This window comes from Xyrauchen texanus, chromosome 3 (genome assembly GCF_025860055.1).
Source record: "Xyrauchen texanus isolate HMW12.3.18 chromosome 3, RBS_HiC_50CHRs, whole genome shotgun sequence".
Classification (NCBI taxonomy): domain Eukaryota; kingdom Metazoa; phylum Chordata; class Actinopteri; order Cypriniformes; family Catostomidae; genus Xyrauchen; species Xyrauchen texanus.
The window spans coordinates 24,472,572-24,490,659 of record NC_068278.1 but is presented as its reverse complement, the minus strand read 5'-3'; the positions used below and the strand labels follow the sequence as shown (position 1 = coordinate 24,490,659).

The following is an 18,088-nucleotide window of genomic DNA, read 5'->3' as shown; positions in this document are numbered from 1 at the left end:
CACTGTCTGATGTTGGGTGATGGACACTGGCTCACAGTCAGTGTTCACTGGGGTTCAGGTCTGTGCTTTGTGCAGGCAAGTGAAGTTCTTTTACACCAGACTAAGTATATTGCTTCTTTATGGATCTCGCATTGTGCACAGCGGCATTGTCATGCAGGAACAGAAAAGTATGTATTCTGTATAAGTATATGTAATGTATGCTGTAGCAGTTAGATTTGTCTTCACTGGAATTGATGGAATAGCCGAACATGAAACTTTTGGCCATATACTGTATCTGTTATGTTTTGTCCTTTATGATTTTTTTCAATTATGTTTTTTTTTTTTTTTGTGGTTCAATACAGAATAATTTGAGAAAGAATCAAGATACATCAGTGAGTCAGTTTTACTCCAACCCCTATATTTCAGCACTGAAAAATGTGCTCTGTTAGAACTCTATGTCCTTGGTAACTCACCTGAACTCCATTGAGTGAGGCAACACCCATGTAAAGGAAGACTCCATACAGCACCGGCATGGGTATGAACTATGAGAAAGAATTCAGATCCATGGTTTTAGGTAACATGCTTTTAAGAACAAACAAATAATATCACACACACATGCCATGGCACATGCTTGATGCTACTGTAGTTACTACTTAATTACCTTGAGGATAGGAGACATGAAGACAGACAGACCAGTGAGAATGAAGACCATGACACCAGTGACTCTCTGTTCCCTGAAGGGGAGATAATTTCACAACATGCTAAACATTAAAAATCTTAAATCTTACAGTAAAAAAGGTCTAAGTATGGTAATAATTGCAAAACATAGTCATTAATTCATTATTAATTATAATAAGAAGTCATTTGGCATTGAGCATGCTGCATTTGTAATGCAAACACTAATCCATTCCTAATGCATCCCGGACAACAACTTAGGACCATATTTTCACCTGCCAATCAACCATTGCGCTAGAAACACATGGTTTTAAACTTTGTTGACTATGAGTGGCTATAAAAGACAAGTTCCGGAGATTGTACTCTTACAAGTGGTTACAGTGTCTGATTGGTTAACTGAAATAAAAAAAAACATTTTAAAACATGTCCTAAATACTGGTGGTTGTGTTTTCAACAGAAATAGGATGTATGCGTTTGTTCAGCTTACAGCTGCATCAATAAATCCCCCTGGAGATTAATCAAACAAGCAGCCTTTAAAGAGGTGCCCCAGTGAGCTGAACTCTGTAGTCAACAAGTGGTGCAAAATACTGTACGTCAACTAGTGCTGTGGTTCTCAACTGGTTTTTCTTCATGACGCAGGTTTTGAATTTGTTATCAAGTGACGACCCAACACAATACCAAAATTGCTTATCCTACAAAAGTAAACAAAAATGCCCTTCAAATGTGGAAACAATGACATTTACTAATGTTAATAATGTTAAGTATTCATTATTATTATTAAATAATTTAAATACCATTAATCTCAAAAAGTCAATCACCACACAAAACACGATGTCGGTACAAAACAGTTTATCCTTGTTTCAAGTGAGCCCATATTTAACGTAGACTGTTGTATATTTTCTTTTTACTTGCATAGTTTTGTTCATGTTTTTTTAGGATAACACGCAACCTTCCCATGTTGAATGCACAACCTTTAATGTAAAATATTTTCACGTCCCTTTTAAAATGTATTTTTTACAGAATTGTTTTACGAAATTTCTACAATAACTTAAAGGGATTGTTCATCCAAAAATGTTAATTAATTCATAATTTACTCACCCTCGTGCCATCCCAAATGTGTATGACTTTATTTGTTCTGGAGAACTAACAAATATTTTTAGAAGAATATTTCAGCTCTGTTGGTCCTTGCAATGCAAAATTAATGGTGACCAGACCTTTGAAGCTCCAAAAATCACAAAGGCCACATAAAAAGTAATCCATATGACTCATTTTTTTTACCATAAATGTTAACTTTCACGTTCATTCACATTTTGAAAGTGAAAGCAGAGAGTTATGGTAAAAAAAATAAAGACTTAAATACTGAGATTTTTCTCTTTCACACTTATCGCTTCTAAAGACATGGATTTAGCAACTTAAACTGTATAATTAATTTGATTTGGCCATAATATGATTTTTGGAGCTTTAAAAGGTCTGGTCACCATTCATTTACACTGTAAGCACCAACAGCACTGAGATATTCTTCTAAAAATCTTAATTTGTATCCACAATAATCCCATGATGCTTTGCGGGCGATGTGGACAGAACATCCGGTTAAGCGTTAACAATCGTTATGTTATGTACCAACGCAGCATTAAAAATGTCAAACTTGAGAACAAATGATCACAGAATTACAGCAAGGCAATATTGTTCTTCCCACCTATCTGTTAATGATTATGGGTTTGAGGAGGATGGCCAAATATCACAAATAGAAGCATTTTAGTTATTTTGTTGATTCTTTATCCATCGATGGAAGAACCTGAGCAGACTAACCTAAATAGCGATGTAGCCTATTAGCGCCTTCACATTTTTAAAATTGGACATGTTTTGAGAACTGTAGATAATTATGTTTATTTTAAAGCATATATTGAGTCTAGTCAGAACCTGAAGAGTTTGTTGTACTGAGATTATGTACTTACTGCAGATAAAGGGGAGGTCCAGACAGCAGGATGCTCATATATAACAGGACTCAGACGATGATACCATCATGCTGCCTTTTTTCTGATAAAATACAATTATTTTGTGGGAGATGACTGTGTAGTAAACTGAATCTAGCTTTATAATAATGAAATAGAATAGCCGTATCTAAATGCTTTAACCTACATTAAATGTTTTAGTGTTAACTGAACAACTGATCCTGTTGATACATTTAATTTATTTAGCCACACAATAAACTGTACCTTACACAAAGATCTACATGCAATACAAATAAACATATTTATTTGGACATACATTATAAACATTGTACACAAAAGTTCAATGTTCTCTGTAAAGCAAATAAACTCAGCAAAAAAAGAAACAGCCCTTTTTCAAGACACAGCATTTTAAAGATAATTTTGTAAAAATACAAATAACTTTATAGATCTATAATGTAAAGTGTTTAAACAATGTTTTCCATGATTGTTCTATGAACCATAAACAATTAATGAACATGCACCTGTGGAACGGTCATTAAGACACTAACAGCTTACAGACGGTAGGCAATTAAGGTCACAGTTATAAAATCTTAGGACACTAAAGAGACCTTTCTACTGACTCTGAAAAACACCAATAGAAATATGCCCAGGGTCCCTGCTCATCTGCGTGAATTTGCCTTAGGGATGCTGCATGGAGGCATGAGAACTGCAGATGTGGCCAGGGCAATAAATTGTCCGTACTGTGAGAGGCAAGAAGGACAGCTGACAGTCCTTGCAGTGGAAGACCACGTGTAACAACAGGATCGGTACATCCGAATATCACACCTGCAGGAAAGGTACAGGATAGCAACAACAACTGCCCGAGTTACCCCAGGAATGCACAATCCCTCCATCAGTGCTCAAACTGTCCGCTATAGGCTGAGAGAGGCTGGACTGACGGCTTGTAGGCCTGTTGTAAGGCAGGTCCTTACCAGATATCACCGGCAACAATGTTGCCTATGGGCACAAACCCACCTTTGCTGGACCAGACAGGACTGGCAAAAAGTGCTCTTAACTGACGAGTCGCAGTTTTGTCTCACCAGAGGTGATGGTTGGACTCACGTCTATCGTCGAAGGAATGAGTGTTACACAGAGGCCTATACTCTGGAGCAGGATCGATTAGGAGGTGGAGGGTCCATCACAGTCTGGGGTGGTGTGTCACAGCATCATCAGACTGAGCTTGTTGTCATTGCAGGCAATCTCAATGCTGTGCGTTACAGGGAAGACATCCTCCTCCCTAATGTGGTACCCTTCATGCAGGCTCATCCTGACATGACCCTCCAGCATGACAATGCCACCAGCCATAATGCTCATTCTGTGCATGATTTCCTGGATGTCAGGAATGTCAGTGTTCTGCCATGGCCAGCGAAGAGTCCGATCTCAGTCCCATTGAGCATGTCTTGAACCTGTTAGAAAGGCGGGTGAGGGCTAGGACTATTCCCCCCAGAAATTTCCAGGAACTTGCAAGTGCCTTGGAAGAGTGGGGTAACATCTCACTGCAAGAACTGGCAAATCTGGTGCAGTCCATGAGGAGGAGATGCACTGCAGTACTTAATGCAGCTGGTGGCCATGCCAAATACTGACCGTTACTTTTGAGCCACTTAGCATCACAGCATGAAAACAGTTGGAAAAGTTCAGGAAAAACACTGTTCCTTTTTATACTCTAATAATGTAATTTCAAAACATGTGAAGCATTCACAGAAAAAGATGCTAAATAGAAATGAACAAAATCTCAACATTACTAAAGAAATTTCAGCACATGCACTCTCACCTGTTAGCACAATAATAATATAGTTTATATTGTATGATATTCATTGCGCTCTGTTTCTGGACGTCTATTGTAGCTGGACTATAATGATGGATAATATAAGTAATCCCTGCTGTTGACTTCTTGCCAATAAAGTGAGAAGAGCACACCAATTATTCCAAAACTTTTTCAAACAGATGTTCCTAAGTCAATCCTTCTGTAGGAAGCCGATGGAAGAAGCAGTATCTGGAACTGGAGCACTGTGCTTTGCGATTGGTTTCTGATCATAACGTTGTTTTAGACAAAACTTTATTTTTGCTTGATTAATAGGATAACCATTAACTGTATACACTGTCCGAGAAATGTTTTAAGACATCTTACAACATTTCAAAAGCAAGAATCTAACCGCATGACACGCAAGCAAACAGTGACCGTCTACACACAAAACGCCAACCAGTCGCACTTCCGCTAACCAACCATAAATTCCAATAAACACCTTGCGAAATACAGTGGACTCTCTGAGAATATTGTGGATTCAAAAGAAGAAAGAAAGTCATACACATCTGGGATGGCATGAGGGTACATAAATGGAGAATTTTCATTTTGGGGTGAATTATCCCTTTAATTTGTTTTTATTTATTTAGTTTTTATCTTTCATGTGCTTCAGAACTTACCTGACACCCAAAAATTTGGGCTGTTCACCAGGAGCGGATGTCTCTGTTTCCATCTTCAAGCTGTCAATGTGAGCAATGGAAATAACCGTTGCAGCTACATACCAGGGCAGACCCATAAAAGAGCACACTACTAACAGGACAGCTACCCAGAACAGGTCCAGATGGTAGCCTGCACCTTTCTGATGAAGACCAAAGAAAACAAGGCTGTTTATAAAGTAATATTTTTACTATTGGGGAATCATGAATATTTGATGACAATTCAACAACTGACACTTACATCAGTCTTAAAAGCCCAACAGGTTTATTGAGTGCTAGAAACTGACATACTACTTAATGTGATCTCATTAGTAATCATAGGTATGTGTATGTAAAGTGTGGTTCTAGCACACATACATGATTGAATAGACAATGAAATGTAAAGCCTTACATGTACATATGAACTGCATCAGATGTACAAATGTTTACAAATCATTTGAGGGTTCATAGAATATTTAATTAATAGGTTGAAATTATTGTTTTTATTATATATGATATATGGACATCTTAGTGAAAGATGAACGAGCATTTCATTTATGTTTAATTCTTGTTGAGCTTGTAAGGTCCTGTAAATAGATTCAGTCATACAAAGTGTGCAAATTAATTCCCATTTGGATTTTAGTTATAAATTAATTTGCAATAAAAAGGTATTTTTTACACAATGCTTCTCCATTATTTAAATCAATGGGAGTCCCACCGTGCTTTGAGTCTTGAACTCCGTTACATGCGGTTATACCCTAATAAAGATTCTGGCAATGTCAGATCTGACCAGTTGTCAGGGGATTCACAAAGATTATTAGTTATCTTAAGTTGCACATATACAAGAGTTTACGTTGTAGAATCTGACTATAAATTGACAATGATATTGTAAGTTTCAGTGTATATCCAAATGTACAAAAATGAAAGTGTACATATTAAGTACAAATAATTAAAAATACTAATGAGATCACCCAGAACATAAAACTGATGCTGCTTTTAATAGAAAAGTACAGATGCAGAATGTCACCGAGACCATGGGGAGGCATTATAGTACACAATGTCTTACATTCCAGGGCAAAAGAGAATGATTGGTTTTCTTTTGGCTGATTCACAATTCCTCTTTGTTCCACTATTCAGAATCTGTTCCCATTTTTAACAACAGTGCAACGATAGAGTAAAACTGCTAAGCAAAGCACAATAGTGTGAATGAAAATATTGTACTTATGGAAAATAATACTTATTTCTCAACAAGTCCTGTCTAGTGTGTACAGTTTTCATTGTTACTTCATGCCACCTATTGAGGCTACCAATTGGTAATGTATTCAACCTTATTTTAAAGTGTTATCACTTTCAGAGACATTAATATTGTACTTTAAAATTGTATTTTTGGTATTCTTGACTTGCACTATTGTCCAAAAACCATCTGTTTGAATAAAGTTATTTTTGACATAAAGCGCTAACTGACATTCTCAAGACAAAAGATATAAAAGAGGCTTTCTATAAATATATATATGCCGGTGTTGGAGTTTATTTCTAGCAAGTTGCCCATGGCGCTTCAAGTGTTTCCTGTGGTCCTGGGTGGCTCAAAGTGAAAGTGATAAACCATCTGGCTCGGGAGAGAATTACACAGTGGATTTGCAGAAGGTCTACCTTAAGCTTGTGCTCCTTGCGATTGACAATGACAGCGGTGATCTGCTGATCCATGAAGAGAAGGATGGTAACCAGCAGGGCAGGCAGAGCTGCTGCCAGGTACACCCACCAGGGGTTACCTCCAAACGGTGGCACAAACCAGCCACGGTTTGGACTTGTTGGCTGTGGATATGAGAGGAGTGCAGTTTGAGGATCAGATTTGCGGTCAAGGCACTTGTAACAGTAATGTCCTGAGAAGACTTAGTAAATAGCATTGCACTGAGAGTGAATCAGCAATGACTTATGTGTTTCTGTAAATAAGATGACAAAATGTAGTGTGCCAGAAATGCTTTAATGAGGGTTCCCATACTTTATGATCAATTAATTTTCATAATTTTTTCATGACCTTTCCAGTTATTTGTGAATGCTGAATTATAAAAAAGGATATTTCGCCCAAAAATTAAAATTCTCTCATCATTTACCCTCATGCCATCCCAGATGTGTATGACTTTCTTTCTTCGGCTGAAAACAAACGAAGATTTTTAGAAGAATATCTCAGCTCTGTTGATCCATAAAATGCAAATGAAAGGTGACCAGACCTTTGAAGCTCCAAACATCACATAAAGGCAGCATAAAAGTAATCCATACGACTCCAGTAGTTTAGTATGTCTTCTAAAGCAATCACTTTGGGTGTGCGAAACAGATCAGTCCTGTTTTACTATAAATCTCCACTTTAGAGAAAAATGAAAGAGAACATGTAGATTTATGGTAAAAGGACCAACAGAGCTGAGATTTGCGTCTAAAAATCTTTATTTGTGTTCTGCAGAAGAAAGAAAGTCATACACATCTTGGAGGGCATGAGGGTGAGTAAATGAGAGAATTTTCCTTTTTGGGTATTACGTATCCCTTTAAGATGTTAAAATTCATTGATTTTACCAGGTTTTCCATGACCATGAGGTCAAATGTGCAACTGTGGGGACAATATGGACATGAAGTTTACCTTAAATTCACTTGGCACTATAAGCTTTGGCGTATCTACCCCAACCAGAGCATCAACACCACAGAAGATTAAAATGGCCAGGATAATGGCGAAGTCACTTATGAGCTTCCTCACCTAAAATGGAAAAACAAATTGCTTGAGGAACCAAGATGTATGAATCATGTCAATAGCTTCTTTCCTCTAAAATTGCAGTAAATATTAGGATCTATATTGGCAAAACCATCACCGGAAACATTATGGATCAAAGGCAGGTCTAATTAACGACTGCCTCTATGTGCACAGTATGGATTAGAGCCAGATATTGGCAAATTTCTAATATCTATACAACAGGTTGACAGAGAAGGCATCTTAGTAGTGTGGCTACTTACAGTAGTAGGAAAAAAAGGGCTGGTCTTGAATTTCTTCAGGCACATGGAGCAGGTGTAGGTGCCAAAGAAAAGGATGAAGGAAATGAGGGTGATGTCGGGCACAAAGTTGCAGGCATTGCCCACTAGTTCCCCACCCATTTTCAGACATTCCGTCTTTGTTAGGGAGGACCAGCTGGAATTGGATTGCTGCACAAATTACATACAACATAATTCCAAACATAAAATTAGAATATCAAATATATACATAAAAAAACAATACAACAAATGTTTGGATTAATGGCACACAAAGATTGTTGTTAAATTTGAGTTGATATATTATGTAAAATGTATTATGCATAGATTTTCCAGAAATGTTAAACAATGTGGCTCTGTTCGTTTAAACATCCAGACCAACCCTATCAAGTCTGGGGCGGGATTATCTGTGCATCCAACTAATGACTGACTGGGGAGTGCTTAGGAAACCTGTTATTTTTTCAATTCCGTTCAGACGCAGAATTTACTTCAGCTTCAAATACAGTTGCAAAACATTAAATGCGCTCCAATTTCTGAAACAGTATGTCATTAAGTCTACTGGATACACATGCATTTTCAGGTGTTTTGCTGTCTTCAGCCTCTTTGAGGTTGTGCAATTTTGAACAGTAATAGAGCCAGTGTGCAAAGGCTGTGAAACAAGACCTATGTCTTATTCAGGAAAAGTCAAAGAGATGTCTTTAAGCTCATTCATTTATCTTAAACTGGGGGCAACGTCTGAATGAGTCCATTGTCATAAGAGCTCTCTATTACTGGCAAAAGGATAACACGGCAGCATGGAGTGAGATGAGGGCCGAATTTCAGCCAGGTCAAGGGAGAATGTTTTAGGAGGCAGACAGCAATTTAAGGATTAACATACACCTTTTGTAAATATAACTAGGAAAAATAAGCACCAGGTTCCATTTGGTGTTTCAGTAAATTCTCAAACATGAAACATACAGTACTGTGCAAAAGTATTAGGCAGTTGTGAAAACTGTTTAGTGAGGATGTTTTCAAAAATAATAAAAAAGCTGTTTTAAATAACGCATTTAAAACAGCACCAATTATCCTAATGTAGGTAAACTTGGGGATGATTTTGAAAGGTTGTTCCAGACATCTTTGAGAACTTGCCCCAATTCTTCTATGTCTCGTTAGCTTCTGTTTTATTTTATTTTTATGTAATCCCAGACTGACTCAATGATGTTAAGATCCGGGCTCTGTGGGGGCCCAACCATCTGTTCCAGGACTCCTTATTCTACTTATATTCTATTCTATTTGAAAAAGAAATCCAAAATTGATATTTTCTATTGAAACACTAAAGTAATGGTATTTCACAGTATTGTATTTAATGGAATTGTATGTGATGGAATTGGAAACACTTACAATCCAGGCTGATGTTTCATCAAGCGGATAAACGAACACATCTGAAGTGTTAACTAAAAAACACAAAGGTTGAAAGGTTTTGAAAGTTTAAGAAAGAACCTTAAAGATGTGTCAAATAAGAATAAATTCATGCATTTGGCAGACATTTGCATTAAAGGGATAGTTCACCCAAAATGAAAATTCTCTCATCATTTACTCACTTTCATGCCATCCCAGAAGTGAATGACTTTCTTTCTTCTGCTGAACGCAAACAAATATTTTTAGAAGAATATCTCAGCTCTGTAGGTCCTTTTAATGGAAGTTAATTGAAATCTATTCAGAATGTGAAAGTGGAGATTTACAGTAAAATGGACTTAAATATTGATCTGTTTCTCTCTTAGACCAATCATATTGCTTCTGATGTCATTTATATTTAACCGCTGGAGTCTTATGGATTATTTTTATGCTGTCTTTAAAAGAGCTTTAAAAGTTCTGGTCACAATTCACTTGCATTGTAAGGACCAACAGTGCTGACATTCTTCTAAAAATCTTTGTTTGTGTTCTGGAGAAGAAAGAAAGTCATACATATCTGCGATGGCATAAGGGTGAGTAAATGAGAGAATTTTACTTTTGTTCTTAACTATCTTTTCAAGGCATTACTTATTATGTTTAATAAGCCATTTTCCCCAAGGGGACCGTTGGTTAGTCCATACAATGTCATAGATTTCAGGTTTAATTATCTGGTTTGCATTATCTAACCACACACACACACACATTGACTTAAGAATGATGGTCAATTACTCATTATCTTATAGGAACATTCAGCTTCTTTGCCAAGTGACTTAATCATATTGGTGGCAATTTTATTTTATTTGAGCTCACCTCACATTAAGGTTGTCAGTAGATAATGTTTTAATGTGTTTAAATGGCCACTTAAATTCTTGACACACGACCAATTTCACAAGCAGAGGACTGTGAATAAAGAGGAGCAAACATTTTATCAAGGATGTGTAAAGTTAAGCACGGCATACGTGCCAGCCCGCAAATGGTTACTACTTCTCCACAGTAGTAATCTTTAAAGAGTCTGTTTGCTCGGTTCCACCTAACTATAACTCATTTCCACACAGTTGTTTTTTCCCTCTGCGGCACTGTATTGGAAAGAAGCTGAGGGAAGGCGAAGTGGAGCAAACAGCGGTTTAGAGTAAAAAAGTGTGAGTTGTTGAGGATCCCACCCCTTAGCCCCTCTCTGTACTGTCTTTATTCACAACACGCATGGAGTAGATTAACCCCAAACCACATCACGTCTGCATCCACCCACCCCTAGTTTGTTCCTTCATTCCTTCTGAGGCCACTACACACACCCTCACTAGCAAAAATAAACAGATATATCATCTGTTATGCAGCAATGAATGTCAACATCATTGCTAACTTAGGCAATAAAACATTACACTGATACAAAGAAGTTTTTTTAATCATTACTTTAAACCTTCAAAACAAGTTTTGCAACTGTGCAGTGGTTTGGATCTCAAAAAGACATTAGACTGTATAAACTGCATTAGTAGTCTTTTGATATGGATTTCAATCAGCAGTTAATGACAATGGTGATATAATTATAATATTAAATGATGAACTTCAATGAACACTCCATGAACACTTCATTATATTTTGAATTGGTTGACGGTAGATTTTGTAACTGACACAGGAGAGAGTTAAATGCATAATTGAGCCATAAATTAAGGTTCTTGTTGTTCCAAACCTGTATGACTCCTTTATTTAATGCAATACAGGAGATGTCAGATGGAATATCAGTCTCAGTCACCATTCAATTTAATTGAAATTGAATTTTTCCCTCATACAATGAAAGTGAATGGTGACTGGGGCTTTCAGTCCTTAACATTAGGTTTAACATCTTCTTTTGTGTTCCATGAAAGAAAGAACGCCATAACGTTTGGAAACACATGAGTGAGTAAATAATGACAATGACATCTTTATATCCAGAAAATAGTGGCTTGGAATCTTCATGCACCTGCTCATTGCTACAGGCCCTGTGTTCAATTTTGAACTTGCATAAACAAACATGTGGGTCTGAACCAGCACTTGAACACCAGAAATAGGACAACAAAAGAGACAATTAATTATTTATGCTGGCCATAATTATACATTATTTGCCAGCTGCAGACCTGGACACCTTTCAACAACAGTTGGACAGGCCTTGAATCTATTACTGAGATAAACATCCAACCTATCAAACCTTTGTGCTTCCGCTGTTTGTGTATCAATGCCAGTTAAGCAACATTCAATAACATTTTTTTTATTAACTCATTATATACTGTAAACTCAGGAAGAATTACTATCACAGGCTACAAGGTGAAAGCGATCAGAGAAACGAAATAATGGTCATTGCGTCTAAGCTCAACTCTGAGTAACATCTCACTAATTATGTAAATTGTTTTAACTTTGCACTACATTATGTTTGCTTCAGTAGCAAAATAATGTTATATATGAATCATAAAAGCTTTTTTTGTGTGTGTGGTCAACACCAGCTTTCTCATGCTTTTGATGAAGACTTTATTGTGGGAGGCTTACAAAGCAGTAAATATTCAAAAGGAAATTAGAAATTAATTTAAAGGGATAGTTCACCCAAAAATTCTAATTCTGTCATCATTTACTCACCCTCGTGTCGTTCCAAAACAGTATGACTTTTTTTTTTTTCTCCGTGAAACACAAAAGGAGATGTTACGCAGGATGTAAGTCACAGTCGCCATTGACTTTCATTGAATCTTTCTTCTATATAATGAAACTGAATGGTGACTGACTTTTGTGCGTGCACTCAACAGAAAAAAGGTTTGGAATGACATGGGTTTGAGTAAACTATGACATAATTTTCATTTTTGAGTACCCTTTAAATGTACAAAACTGCATAAACCTCAGATCATGATGAAAACTGCAAATAAACCATTATTTAGTTGCAGGTTCCATCATGATCTGAGCATCAAAGAGATTTTTCTTACCAACAGAGGGCGCCATACACATGCAGTCAAATTGCGTGACATGGTCGATTTTGTAGTCCGAGTTGATTGGATAATAATCAGCCAATTTCAGCATCTTCTTGAAAGCATCGTAGATGAAGATGAAGCTGATGAGTGAGGAGAAGCCTTCTTCTGTAAAGCGTGTGAAATACTGCACCAGGAAGCTGGCATCAGTGGCCACCAAGACTAGGCAGAAGAAGGCTGACCACAAGCCAATCCAAAGACGGAATTCTAGGTAGTCGAAGTCATTATCCCTGTGAAGGATGATAGTGCAGATAGGAAATTAAGACGATAAAACTATAGATGTATTTTACAAAACTAAGACAAGGTTTTTAAACACTTTATGGGTTTCAAAGTTTAGTGGAACATGTTCATGTGATGGACTACACCTGTGGTAACTCAGCAAGGTCACTTAAGGAGAACTGACTTCATACTTCCACTAAAATCATACCTTGGGGCCAGTTAAAAGTAACAGGGGGAAAAATGGTTGATAAGTGCAATTAGAAAAGATTTTGCTTTTATTGGTTCAGATACTACTTGGTTGTATATTGTATTATATAAAGCAATGAAATTCACACATTTTCAAATGTGACTCAAGTATCAAAATGTGTCCAATTTGTTTTAGGGCCACTGTATATTCATTAAATAAATGTCCATGATTTTTCCAGGTCTAGAAATCACAATAATAAAATTCCCTGATTTCCAAGTTCTCCATGACTGTGGGAACCCTGTGAAAAAAAAGATGATCAAGCACCTGCTGAAGTTGAAGAGAAGCCTTTCAAACACTAGCACTGGCCCAGTACTACTGAGGATGATCAAAGGCTGTCCAGCCAGGAGACAGAAGACAGCTCCAGTCACCGCTGTTCCCAGAAAGCTCTCCAGCACACCCTTCATTTAACACACAAAGAGGTAGAGTCAAAAGAGATTGGGCAAAACCCAACTGAGGCCACCATATTCCCTGTAGAAAGTCTGGTGTATTGAAAGACATGTCGTGCCAGCTGCTTTTATGGAGTCATTCGATTCAGTGTCATAAAGAAATAATTTTATTTAGTGGCAACACTGGAAATGTTTTTTGGGGGGTTATTCTTTGACTTTATGATGGCTGATTGTATTTCTAACATTATAAACAGCAGTTCAACTGAATCAAACAACTGAAATAATTTCTCTAAAAAAATAAAATCACCATCAAATAAAAACGTAGCTGTAAATAATGACAAGGATAGTAGCATTATAACAATATTTTGCTACAATACATTTTAAATAATTGCCTAGTCACTGTGATATTATAAAGCTCTCTTCTGCCTACCATCACAGAATATTACGAAGTTATTGAGAATGATTTTGTGTTTTATGGGTCTGCATAAATATATCTGTTTGCTAATCGCAGGCAATTCTGTGTTCTGCTTTGCAGACTCTGCCATACAAAATCTCTCAAAATTACTTTTAGGTCTCTCTGAAGTATGCCACTTTGCTAGATGACAAAGACTGAAGTGCTCCCCTGAGCTAAAACATTGACTAGCGAGTGATCCATGCAGTAGACCTCAGAATACCTCCTCAAGACAGCTTAGTCTATCAACTGTGAGACTTTAACTTACTCACATGACCTGCCAGTGAACTAAGGAAACATTTTAAAAGGAGGGCAGAGAAACAGGTGCTCAAAATCTGTCAGTTAAAGAGTCACCAAATTTAATTACACTATAATTCCTAGTGAGGATTGTTTGATTCTTATTTAGAAAGGCCTGGGAGCATACGTATCCTCACCTGCATGTTTTCTGTGGCGTCCCCCAGCAATCCTCCAAATGTGATGGCATTGGTTACTGTTCCCAGGTAGATGAAAAGAATGGCAGACAAAGACTGGATGTGTAGTGCATCGTAGAAATCACTGAAGAAAAAGGGGATTTTCCTTTTGACATCAAGTACAAGGCCTCCACAAAACCTGAGGAACAAAAAATTACATGCATTTTTAGTTTTAGAAAAACTGCTTTTGTTTTGTTCCCACACATGTCACCTGTAACTTTTGATACAAAAAAAGCAATAAAAATTTATAGCATTAAAAAAAATATTTATCCTAGAGTCCAAAAACTTCTACAAGTGTCCAAAAGCCTCTCCAAACAAATAAAACATAATAATTGTACTTAATAACTAATTAAACATGCAAATACAACAATGACTAAAGTTATACTCTCTCCAAAGCAAGCAGGCATGAGTAACGAGATCTCATTCAGTTCCATTGTTTCATTTGAGCCATCATTGAGTCTGTGTCATGTACTTGGCACCATCTCCTGGTGACCATATGTAATTAGAGTAAACAATCCTCTCTGCCCATATTTGGAGGACTTCCACCTCTGGTTGCAGCAATCTGAATTCTAATACGATTGGTTTAGCATCCCATTACTCTGGACAACATACAACATCATATCCATTGAAATCATCTGATCCAGGTAAGCGTAAGGTTACACATGTAACCCTAGTTCTCTTTCTAACATTTGTTCGGTATCTCACTATGGGAAAATGCCTCATGTGTAAAATCACGAAAACAATTTATAGCACCACGTCTTTCCAATGACAGACACATTTTAGAAGATAATACTTTATTACTCTATTACTCACTATATTTTTGTCTGTGAGTAAAACAAACAGGCTTGTTGTATTCTATTTGCAAGCTTTCCAGTGACATACAGTATGGCACATAGATGTACATTAGAGATAAATGGTCACTAATACTACAAAACTGTTCCTAGGGTGTTTCTAAAGCCAACAGTGGGAGTGCACTAAAATAGGAACAAATCAAACCATAACATTCTGTTCGTAGTAAACAGAGCACATGCTAACTTCAGTGTTTGTCTAATATAAAGACAATCCTATTCATTTTGAATGGAGCTCAAAATGAACACTTTATCTGAAATAAACCATGGTGTTCGTATTTTCTGCATAATTTGTTCCTTCAAAAGAATTTATACAAACATTAACTAGGGGGTAGGGTGATTACGGAGAACAGAAAGTTGTTTGTAGAAAATGAAAGACTAAAAGACTCACCTTCCAGTCTTTTTCAGCTCATCACCTACTGTGTGCCCCTCACCCCCATGTCCGCTATGAGGTGTGTCTCCATTCATCTGTGTACTGTCCCCTCCAGCATACATGTTCTTTCTGCACAACATAAAATGCACAATAAGATTGTTGAACAAGACAATAATTCAATTTCTCAAATAACAGTTACAGGGGAGGGAAAATAGAGCAGAAAAAGAAAAAGGACAAAAGAGAGACTCTTCATTGTTCATTTTAAGGTTCCCAGCCTGAAGTGGAACAACTTAAAGGGATAGTTCACCCAAAAATGAAAACTCATTCACACACTGATATTGTGAGTTTGGATATTAGTGGCCCAAACTAACTGCTTATCGAGTATGAAAGAAAATTATCAAATATAGACAGACAGACAGAACCCATGAATGCTTTTATGCATGTAATATGTTGTGTACACTATGTTATGGTGGTGTGACTGCATGATAAGTGTACATAATTCTGTGTTAGGGGTGGTGTGAATAGTCAGAGCACTGTGTGGGCAGTGTGGGTGCAGATTATGGCAGATGTCTGCTGTCACTTCACCTGAAACTAAAGAGAGGTGACTTACTTTATCTAATTAACTGCTGCTCTGCTTCTTTTCCCCATCCTCTTTTAAATAAATTGCTGGTTAATGATTTACTTGAAGTACTCCATGATAATTTAAGTAATTTTAACCATTGGAAAAATAATTACATTTACATTTTAATAAACCTATATGAAATCTATTTTTATATATATCTTATAATATACTGTATATATTTTTTTCAATAATTTACCATTGGCATTTCTGTCCTTATCAGATATTGCACTGCATATAAACATTGTCACAGTAGTAAAATGTTCAAAAAACAAAACAAAAAAACTTGTAAAATTGTCTATTTATTTTGGTTTTTATTTGTCTGATAATTTTATAAAAGGAAATCATTCCATTTGTGAATGTACATTTATTATCTTTATGTAATAGCCAATATTTACATTTTCAATAATTAAAAAATGACATTTAATAGAAGTAACGAAGCTGTAGCAAACATTATAACCTGGTGTGGGGTGAGATGTCCCCCTCACTTCGAGAAATATTTTCAGGAAATTAAACTGCATTTATATTTTTGGGAACTTATGCGTTAAGAGTTACAGCATCTACGGACACCTAAAAGACACCTTTGAGACCCTTCAGAAGCCTCAATCAACCAGTCGGCTCAGCAGTGAACTGAACCAACACACAAGCAGTTAACAGTAGAGCCCTAGGAAGTACAATCATCACCTACTGCTTTTCAGGACTATAGTGCAAAAAATGTCAGGTGAATGACTCTAAGGTTACTTTTAAAACATGATTGCGTTGGTGATAAATGTAATACTGTTACATCACATCTTTGTATGGAGGGTAGGGCGTAATTTACTTTTGCATTAAATAGGGACATTTTCTCACCGTCAGTTGCATGAGAGCACGCTCACTCTCTCACACACACACACACACACACACACACAGTATACATCTTTTTACTTGTCATTTGTAATTTCAGAAATGCTATCTCACCTTCCTTTAAGTCATTTTAAAATTGGAACATGTTGACCAAATGTAATGTGGTATATTAGCAGGGCTTAGGCTATGCCAATTACCTTTTATCTGAGGATGGCAAGGATTTGGGAGGCTCTATCCTAATGGCGGGGTCCCATTCTCCTGGCGGGAGGACGATGACCTCATCCAAGAACTCGTCAATGCCAGCGAGGAGATCTTGTCTGTCCTTGGCTTTGTACGCAATTTCATGGAAGACCTTGATAAGAGAAAGATGATTACTGGCTAACTGTCTCCTAACAATGTTTGTATGTTATATAATAGCATAACAAAGAAGCTCAGACTACACAGTACAGGCACATTATCAGGACATACAGTGTGATCAAAAAAGAATTGTGACGCAAAACAGAAAAGTTGATTAGCTAAGGTTGTCTGTACATACCTCATCAGACATCAGGGTAGCAATTGCTCTACCGATTTCATGATATGACTTGGCTTTACCTTTGGGCCCAAGAAGAATGAACAGAAATCTGAGAAAGACAGTAAAAAAAAAATATATACATAAATAGTACACCTTAAGGTCAAAAAAAACATTTTCTTTAAAGACCCCATGAAATCAAAATGACAGTTTTGTGGCTTTTTAAAATGTACAGTCTCTTTTCTGTTAAAATAAACCAAAAATATTGATGACTCATGTTGCACTACACAGATTTTTGTCCAATCAAATGCTCTCTAGAATAAGAATGCCCCTCCCCTAGTACCACTTGCATCCAACTTGCAAGTAGCAAATCAATTATCAATGTTGTGATGATACTAAAACCTAATCATAATTTAAAAAACAAATCCTTCAATATGTCCCACCAAAACTTCCTATTTCAAAAAGAAACATGTCAACACAGGAAAGAAAACGGTATTTGTCAAGTGACTTCATGTGGTCTTTAGTTCAATGAAAGCCTAAATTCAAATGACTAAAAGCCTTTTTGACCTGAGCACCCTCTGTCACTAAATTTACTTTTGTTTTTGGCCTTATGGGATGA

General features: G+C 36.7%; 1 protein-coding gene across 5 annotated transcripts in view; it reads right to left on the bottom strand.

The window, feature by feature from the left end:
- slc4a4a (solute carrier family 4 member 4a) overlaps positions 1–18,088 on the bottom strand; it is a 79,514-nt gene that overhangs the window by 14,333 nt on the left and 47,093 nt on the right. For all 5 annotated transcript variants that reach the window (XM_052093393.1, XM_052093400.1, XM_052093375.1 and 2 more), the window contains 13 exons: positions 17,494–17,581; positions 17,156–17,310; positions 15,515–15,625; positions 14,240–14,414; positions 13,233–13,366; positions 12,461–12,732; positions 9,471–9,523; positions 8,079–8,264; positions 7,711–7,824; positions 6,732–6,893; positions 5,067–5,245; positions 641–713; positions 453–521 (listed from right to left, as the gene is read on the bottom strand). In XM_052093393.1, the coding sequence (XP_051949353.1) occupies positions 453–521; positions 641–713; positions 5,067–5,245; positions 6,732–6,893; positions 7,711–7,824; positions 8,079–8,264; positions 9,471–9,523; positions 12,461–12,732; positions 13,233–13,366; positions 14,240–14,414; positions 15,515–15,625; positions 17,156–17,310; positions 17,494–17,581 (1,771 nt within the window). The remainder of the gene's footprint in view (positions 1–452; positions 522–640; positions 714–5,066; positions 5,246–6,731; positions 6,894–7,710; positions 7,825–8,078; positions 8,265–9,470; positions 9,524–12,460; positions 12,733–13,232; positions 13,367–14,239; positions 14,415–15,514; positions 15,626–17,155; positions 17,311–17,493; positions 17,582–18,088) is intronic.